This window comes from Orycteropus afer, unplaced genomic scaffold, assembly GCF_000298275.1.
Source record: "Orycteropus afer afer isolate SDZICR_OR568_19922 unplaced genomic scaffold, OryAfe1.0 scaffold00153, whole genome shotgun sequence".
NCBI lineage: Eukaryota > Metazoa > Chordata > Mammalia > Tubulidentata > Orycteropodidae > Orycteropus > Orycteropus afer.
In genome coordinates, this window is record NW_006921740.1 from 3,780,966 (window position 1) to 3,790,614 (window position 9,649).

Genomic DNA, 9,649 nt, shown 5'->3' on the forward strand with positions numbered 1-9,649 from the left:
GCTTGAATATCCTCCTTGGTGAAGTGTCTATTCATGTCTTCTGCCCATTTTTTAATTGGATTATTTGTCTTTTTGTTATTGAAGTGTGGGAGTTTTCTATAAATTCTAGAGATAACTCCCTTGTCAGGTATGTCATTACCAAATACTCTTTCCCAATCTGTAGGTTCACTTTTGACTCTTTTGGAGAAGTCTTTGGAAGCACATAAAAATTTAGTTTTTAGAAGGTCACAATCATCTGGTTTCTCTTCTGCTGTTTATGCATTTTGAGTTATGCTTGATAGTCTGTTTATGCCATGTATTAGGGCCCCTAAATTTACCCCTAGTTTTTCCTTGAGGAACTCTATAGTTTAAGATTTCACATTTAAGTCTTTGATCCATCTGGAGTTCATTTTTGTGTATGGTGTTAGGTACAGATCTTGTTTCATTCTGCTGCAAATGGATCTCCAGTTTTGCCAGCACCACTTATTAAACAAACATTCTCTTTGATATTTAATGGATTTCATCTCTTTGTCAAAGATCAGCTGACCATAGGTCGATGGAAGAGACTGTTTTTGACTTCTATTATGACATGGATCCTTCTATGTCATGGGCACTGAAAGGACTCGTTCCGTATAGAAACATTTTTAGAGAAATTAAAAAGCAAAAAAGTCAGACAGAAATTATGATGTATTTCTGCAAAGCTACACAAAGTGTGCCTGCCTCTCCTGCCTACCCCCCCGCACCTCCTCCACCTCTTCGACCTCTGCCACTGGAGAAAGCACGACCAACTCCTCCCCTACCTCCTCCTCCTCTGCCTACTCAATGTGAAGATGATGAGGATAAAGGCCTTTATGATGATCTGTTTCCACTTAATAAACTGGAAATAATTATCATGCTGTACAATTCTTTCTGTGATCATCTAATAACTGTATAGCAAAAAGTGTCAATTGTTTATGTTATTGGTAAGGCTTCTAGTCAACAGTAGGTTATTACAAGTTAAGTTTTGTGGAGTTAAAAATTTTCGACTATGCATGGGGGTTGGTGCACTTAACCTCAGTGTTATTCAAGGGTTAATTCTGTGTCAACTTGGCTAAGCCATGATTCTCATTGGCAGTTATGTAATATTGTTAATTTGGCAGTTGTATAATAATGTAATCATCCCTATGACATAATCTGATGTAAAAAGGATTACAGTGGGAGGTGACACCCTTACTCAGGTCACAGCCCTGATCTAATGTTAGGGGAGTTTTCCCGGAGTGTGGCTTGCATCACTTTTTATTTTATAGGAGCAAAGACAGAAGAGAAGTGAGCAGAAAGAAGAGCCAGAAGCGGATTATGTCCTTTGAAACAGGTTCCTGAGTTGAGAAACTTGGACACAGGAAGACTGATGACAAAGACCTTCTCTCAGAGCAGACAGAGAGAAAGCTTCCCCTAGAGCTGGTGCCCTGAATTCAGACTTCAAGTCTTCTGAACTGTAGAGGCTACATTTCTGTTTGGTGAAACCAACCACTTGTGTTGTTTCTGTTATAGCAGCACTAGAGAACTACCACACTAATTCACTAGTTCTAGTAGATACTTTGTAGATTTCATAGGATATTTATATAGATGATCATCTCATTTGTGAATACAAACAGCTTTACTTTTTGCTTCACAACCTGGATGGTTTTTGTTTTTCTTGCTTTAGTGCATTGGTTAAAACCTCCTCTACAATGCTGAACAGGAGTGGTGAGAGCAGGTTATTATTGCCTTGTTCCTTATTTTAAGAGGAAAACACTCAGTCTTTCACCTTAAAGAGTGAATTATCGTGTTGGGAAGAATACTGAATATACCATGAAATGCCAGAACAGATAAATCTGTCTTGGTAAAATAGTCCTTCTCAGCAGCAAGGGTGGTGAGACTTCATCTTATATACTTAGAACATGTTATCAGGAGAGACTAGTTCCTGGAGAAGGACATCATGTTTATAAAGACCAGTGAAAAACAGGAAGACCTCAGTGAGATGGACTGATACAGTAGCTGAAACAATGGGCTCAAAGAGCAGTAACTGTGAGGATGGCGCAGGATTGGGGAGTGTTTCATTTTGTTGTAAAGAGGGTCACTATAAATTGGAATCAACTTAAAAGCACCTAATAGTTTCTTCATGAGTGAACTTTGATAGTCTGTGAATTTCAAAGAATTTGGTCTTTTCATATAAATTGTTAAGTTTACTAGAATACAGTTGTTCATAATACCCCCTTATTATTCTTTAAGTGACTAGAATCTATGAGATAATCTTTTTTTTTTTTTTTGTTATTTGTAATTTATATCTTCTCTCTTTTATTACAGAGTAGTCTGGTTAGAGATCTACCCATTTCATTGACCTCAAAGAAAAGCATTCTGTTTTCACTAATTTTCTCTATTGTTTTTCTGTTTTCTTTTCATTTATTTTGGCTCTTCTCTTTATTATTTCTTCTGCATATATTTTAGGTTTAATTCATTCTTTTCCTAGTTTCTAAAGGTGGAAATTTAGGTGATTAATTAAAGGCCATTCTTCTTTCCTGATATGAATATTTAATGTTATACTCTTACTGCTTTAGCTGCATTTCATAAATTTTTACATGTTTGGGCTTTGATTTTCATTCAATTCAGAACACTCTCTTATTTAGAGTTTTGTTACTTGGTTTCCAAATATTTGGAGATTTTTTTTTTTTTTTTAATTGTGATTTGGGTGAAAGTTTACAGAGCAAATTCACTTTCCATACAGCAGCTCACATACACATTGTCTCATGACATTGACTACAACTTACCACAATGCAACAGCTCCCCTCCCACTTTCTCCCGATAGTTACCTCTTCCCTGTGTCCATCCCTCCAAGCACTCCTGCCCCCTAGGCTGTCTCCCTTTGCATACACAGCCCTTCAATTCTCCCATGACTGTTCTCTCCAAGGAGTGTATCTACCTAAGGTAAATGTCCAACTCATATGCCTGTCTTTTGTTTGGCTGGAAGCCACAGGAGTGGGTTCAACTCTAGACCTGAAGGGCAGCTAAGGGCCACAGCCTCAGTGGTTCCATCAGGCTCTATCAGAACAGCAAACCTGGTCCCTTTTTTTTTTAAAATGATTTTGAGTTTTGTTCCACATTGTTCTCACACTCTATCCAGGATCTACACAGATCCCCCTCTGAGTGGTTGACAGTGGTAGCCGGGCACCATCTACTTCTTCTGGTCTCATAGTCATACAGGCACAGGATCACATGGTATACCAGTCGCTTGGACTAATTATTTCCATGAATCTTTGGTTTTCTTCACTCTTCTTTGCTCTGGACGAGAACAGGCCCATCATTGCATTTAGATGGCCGCTTGCAAGCTTTTAAGATCCCAGTCACTACTCGCCAAAGTAGGATGTAGAACAATGTTTTGTGTAGTATATTAAAAATTGAGCTTGATGTCCCCTGTGACTATGGTCCCGAGCCCACAGGTCCAACTACTCACTCCCTCTGGGTAGCTGGCTGTGGCTAAGAAGTGACTACAACCTTGTCCCTTGTCAGCTCTAGTATATACCTGGGAATTCTTACAGGACATAGCAATATACTTGTAGAAACACTACCTGCCAACCGAACACATGGTCTTGGGCACACTCCCCCCTGCATAGACATACCTAATAGTTCAGCCTGTCTACCCATGTATCCACCCATATATCCACGTCTGCCTTCACTGACAATGCAGTCCTGTATGTGCAAAAAGGTTCATCTTTGTTGTCTCTACCTCCCATATACCTCTCTCTGTCTTCCTCTTCCTCAATGCCACTGTGTTGATCACCCACATTTGGTACCAAATATGTGGATATTTTCCAGACATCTTTCTGTTACTGATTTTAATTGAATTCCATTGTGCATAGAGAATATACTCTGTATGACCTGAATCATATTTAATATATTAAGACCTGTATTATGGCTCAGAATATAATTTATCTTGGTAAATAGTCTGAGTGAACTAGAAAGCAATGCATGTTCTGTGTTTAAATATTACATTAAACATGCAATATTATTTATAATGTGCATAATGTATATTACACACAGTACAACAAATATTTAAACATTATAAAAACCATGAAAACCCAAACACACTGCCATCAAGTCAGTTCTGACTCACAGTGACCCCTCCTTGGGTTTCTGAGGCGCTTTCTCTACGAAGTAGATTGCCCAGTCTTCCTTCTGAAGAGTGGCTAGAGGTTTGAACCACCAGCCTTCTGGTTAGCAATAAAATGCCAGTATTATTAATATTTAACAAAGTAATACTCAGAAAATTCAGATAATTGATATGTCCTATTCTCTGCTCATGTTAGTTTACTTACATGTTACTATAATTTCATTCTTTACTCTCAGAAGTATTCTGATGGGCTCATCACATCTATTTAGGCTTATTAGAAGAGAAAGTCGTAATGAAAGTTCATTCATTTACTCCTCATTCAAGAAATATATTTTGAATGTTTCTTTCCCCAGGCATTATTTAAAAGAAAAATAATGCTGAAAAAAATGCAACACTAATGTCACATAATTATTTAAAAATAAAATGTGATAATCTGAGTTTTTACTAAGTGAATCTTCATTTATATCCCTAGACAATCAGTGAAGTGAAATGATTTTCTCTGTGACCCAAAGAAATTAGCAAATTACTTACTTCCTGTATTTCAGAAGAAAAGGCATGGCTTTTAAATGTGGAGTCCATTCTCTTTTATAAAGTATGAAGTAGCAGAGTAACCATAGGGAGATACCTGCTTTTCTATAACTCTTAAAAGAGCCTTCTACAGAGAAGTACTCTGCATTGTTATATGCTTCCAAAATTATACATTTCTTTTCTAATTTTCTACCCTTTTGGTCATATTAATCATGAACTGAACATGGCCATTATGGCCTTATCAGTTTACGGTAAATCGCTTGAGAGTTCTGTACCAATGTTAAAGTCATTCTTTTGAGAAAATTATTTATGAGTGCCCTTGATACAACAAGTATTTCTGCAGAAATTTAGTTATTTTCACTGACTTTGCAAGATCTTCACGAGGTTGATTAATCACTGTTTAACACTACTCTGTAGTTCCACTTTCTGGTGCTTTAAGAAGTTTAAATACAGGCATACCTCAGAGACATAGTGGGCTCCGTTCAGACCACCTGAATAAAGCTAATATTGCAATAAAGCAAGTCACACAAATTTTTGGTTTCTCAGTGCATATAAAAGTTATGTTTACACTACACTATAGTCTATTAAGTGTGCAAAAGTATTATGAAATAGTTTGACATATTTTCAGAATCACCAAAACGTGACACAGAGACATGAAGTGAGCATATGCTGTTGGAAAAATGGCGCCAAGAGACTTGCTCAACTCAGGGTTGTCACAAACCCTCAATTTGTACAACGCAAAATATCTTTGAACTGCAATACAGCAAACTGCAATAAAACAATATGTCTTTTGGTTTTAAAGTAAGAAAGGATTTTTATACTTACTGGTAAATGTTCAAGTAATGAAGTTACACTCTCAGACACATATATTATGCTTCCATCTGTCATGATTGCTAAAAAAAAACCATCAAGAGCCTGAAATTAAACATAATGGTCAGTTAAATGAAAATAAAAAAGCATTTCATGTGACAGAAACAAAAATCTAAGATAAATGACAGGGCATTTAATGTAACTTATTTGGAAATATCTAGAGAACTGTCAACATGCTAGCTTTTCCCCATTACAATACCTTATTATACATCTTTGTACATCCTTAAATGCTTCTGAAAAAAAAAAATTATTCTCTGGCTATCTATTGCACAGTTTCTAAAAGAAACTTAATGTTCTACCTTGATCATATATATATTATGAGTTGGTACAGAACTCTCAAGCTATTTACCGTAAACTGATAAGGCCATAATGGCCATGTTCAGTTCATGATCAATATGACCAAAAGGGTAGAAAATTATGTCTTACGCACATAAAAGTATCACATGATTACCTTTTGGATATGTTAACAAACAAAAGTATGACTTAGTGGAGGGAGCTACATGGGGGACAAAGTGGAAGGGAGAGGTAAGAAATTAAACTGGAAAACTAGTATGGGGGTCAGATAATAAGACATAGGGGCTGTGTTCTACATTCAATCAGAAGTCAACAGAAGGCTTCAGATCAGGGGCTTGTGCTTTGGTAAGAGTAGTCTGAAATTTCAAAATCCTCTAAAATGGATTTATTTAGAGGGGAAAGTGGCTTTTGGAATAGTTGGGGAAGTTAATGAGGATCTAAACAAAATCAGTAGCAGTAGGAAAAGAGAAGGATCTGAACAAAATCAGTAGCAGTAAGAAAAAAAAGAAAGGATTTAGGCAAACATTGAGAAATGTGAAGTTAAAGTCCAGGAAACAAGTCAGAGAAGGGAACTTAAGACTTAATGATAAGCCATACTTGTCCTTTATATGTTACAAAGTATTTAAATTTGAGAATACTAGGCTCGGAGCTCTGGTAGCATAGTGGCTAAGACACTTGCCTGTTAACCAGACAGCTGGCGGTTCAAACCCACCAGCCACTCCTCGGAAGGAAGATTGGGCAATCCTACTTCCGTGGTGATACTGCCTCGGAAACCCAAGGAGGGGTCGCTATGAGTCGGGTTTGACTCGACGGCACGTAACAACAACAACAACAAGGCTCGGAAGTGACAAGTGAAAAAATGAAATCTGAAAAAGAAAGAAGTAGGCCAACAACAAATCCTTGGGGGAATTAACTATACAAGGGAAGTAGGAGGGGGAAAAATGCCAGAGAAAATAGAATACACTGTTGTCAAAGAAGTCAATGCAAGAGAGAATAACAAAGTGAGTGGGGAGGAAGAGAAATAGTTCAGTATAAAATGAGACAAAATACATAAGGAATGAGAAAATAAAAATGAATTTAGGTTACTTCCAAAGAGTCATTTCAAGAGAGAAGCATATTAGACTGCAATGAGTTTAGAGTGGGTGATCAGAAGGCTATTATAAACCACTCTGTCATGAACTTCATAAAGGAAGAAAAGACAATTTTAAGAGGATGAAATATCAAAGGAAGGCTTTTTTCTTTTTTTTTTAAATAAGAGTAACTGAAGTATATTTTCGCAGGCGAGGGAAAGGAAGATTCAGTGGAGAAGTTTTAGATATAAAACAGAATTTATACTATATGAAGGGTTAGTCTTATCTCATCAAAATAGTTATCACATTAAATGTTAATTTCTTGCTTAATTATCTCTCAAAGGATAGCATCCTCTATGAGGGACTCTGAAAGGGTAGCATACTCTACGAGGGGCTCAAACTCATTTACTGCCATTGAGGTGGTCCCGACTCATAGCAACTTCTCCTTGGGTTTCCAAGGAGATTGGAACTAGATTGCCCAGTCTTCCTTCCAAAGAGTGGCTGGCGGGTTTGAACCATGAGCCTTCTGGTTAGCAGTCAAATGCCTTGGGCACTATGCATATCTTATCCATCATCATCACTGTATCTACAGGATCTAGCATATGTGTAGGCACACAGATAGTGGAAAAATGTACTCCTCCCTACCTTCCTCCACTCAAGTCAGGGGAAAGATTTACATCCTAGAAAAATTTATTTGGCGTAGACGCCTACCTTCTAAGACAGCTCAGACAAACCCATTTTTGGCTAATGTGGGGAAAAAGATGCTGTTACTGTTAGGTAACAGTCAAGTCGAGTCAATTCGGACTCATAGCAACCCTAACTTTTGTACAGCAAAGGAAGAAACACTGCCTTGCCTAGTCCTGCACCATCCTTACAATCCTTGTTGTGCATGAGCCCATCATCACAGCCACTGTGGAGAGTCTTCCTCTTTTTCTCTGACCCTCCACTCTACCTTCTGATAACATGACTAAAGTAGATGAGATGAAGTCAGCCATTCCTGCTTCCAAGAAGCATTCCAGCCGCACTTCTTCCAGGACAGATTTCTTTGTTCTTCTGGCTATATTTTCAGCCAGAAGGCATCAACTCTTCTTCGGTCTTCCTCATTCCCAGTCTAGCTTCCACATGCATATGAGGTGGGAGCTCTGGTAGCATAGTGCCTAAGGCACTTGATTGTTAAGGCACTTGAGAGCTAACCAGAAGGCCAGCTGTTCAAACCCACCAGCCACTCCTCAGAAGGAAAGCTGGGCAATCTACTTCCATAGTGATATCGTCTCGGAAACCCAAGAAGTCACTATGAGTTGGGTCTGATACAATGGCATATAACAACAACAAAAATATCATGGCTTGAGTTAGGTGCATCTTAGCTTCAAAGTGACATCTTTACTCTTCAACACTGATCTTCATCAGTAAGCGCTCCAAGTCATCTTTACTTTCAGCAAGCAAAGTTGTGTCATCTGCGTAACTCAGGGTGTTAATGAGTCTTCCTCCAATCCTGATGCCATGTTCTTCTTCATATAGTCCAGCTTCTCGATTATTTGCTAACAAATAAATATCTGCAGTATCCCCTTGTTCTGTTCAAATGACTGCCTCTTGGTCTATGTACAGGTTCTACATGAACACAATTAAGTGCTCTGGAATTCCTCTATTTCTCAATGTTATCCACAATTTGTTACGATCCACACTGTCAAATGCCTTTGCATAGTCAATAAAACACAGGCAAACATTTTTCTGTTATTCTTTGCTTTCAGCCAAGATCCATCTGACATCAGCAATGAAATCCCTTGTTCCATGTCCTCTTCTGAAACCAGCTTATACTTCTGGAAGTTCCCTGATAATATACTGCTGCAACCCACTTCTGAATTATCTTCAGCAAAATTTTACTTGTGTGTGATATTAATGATATTGTTCAATAATTTCAACATTCTGTTGGGTTGTTTCTTTGGAATGGGCACAAATGTATGCATCTCTTTTAAGTCGGCTGGCCATGTAGAGAATTTTTTTAAGTTAAGCAAACAAAAATTTAATTTTAAAATTCCCTAGTACAAGTATGTCAGTATTATTATTTGACAAGGAATAAGATCAAAATGATGTTAAGAAGAAGAATGTGCTTTATTCACGCAAAGCCAGACTTTGTCATCTTTGGAAGCAAATTAGTATTTACTATGCCAATCTACAATTGCTTTTAGGATATTTGTAAGGAATAGGGATGCGGCTCCCTTCTGTGGAGAGAACAAAATGAAATTAGAACTTATGACTTCATCCCACTGCCAGGACCAGAGCCTGACTTTTCCTCTTTCAAAGCAGGCAAAGACTAAACAGAAAAAAATCCTCCACTAGCATCGTGCACAAGAAAGTCCAGACTTGAGTGGTGGTATGTAGCTTCCCAAGAAAACAAGTTGTTGTTGTTAGGTGCCTTCCAGTCGTGTCTGACTCATAACGACCCTATACAAAGCAGAACAAAACACCACCCAGTCCTGCGCCAGCTTCATGATCCCTGCTATACTTGAGCCCATCATCACAGCCACTGTGTGTCAATCCATCTTGTTGAGGGTCTTCCCCTCTTTCGTTGACCCTCCACCTTAGCAAGCATGACATCCTTCTCCAAGGAGTGGTCCCTTCGGACAACATGACCAAAGTATGTAAGATGAACTCTGGCCATTCTCGCTTCCAAGGAGCTTTTCAGCTGCACTTCCTCCAGGACAGATCTGTTAGTTCTTTTAGCAGTCCATGGTACTTTCAGCATTCTTCACCAGCACCACATTTCAAAAGCATCAATTCTTCT

At 38.2% G+C, this 9,649-nt stretch overlaps 1 protein-coding gene across 1 annotated transcript in view; it reads right to left on the reverse strand.

Annotated features, from left to right (window-relative positions):
- The window catches only part of CLOCK (clock circadian regulator), a 76,364-nt gene that overhangs the window by 45,358 nt on the left and 21,357 nt on the right, over positions 1–9,649 (reverse strand). The window contains exon 5 of the mRNA XM_042781700.1: positions 5,459–5,548. Within this exon, the coding sequence (XP_042637634.1) occupies positions 5,459–5,548 (90 nt within the window). The remainder of the gene's footprint in view (positions 1–5,458; positions 5,549–9,649) is intronic.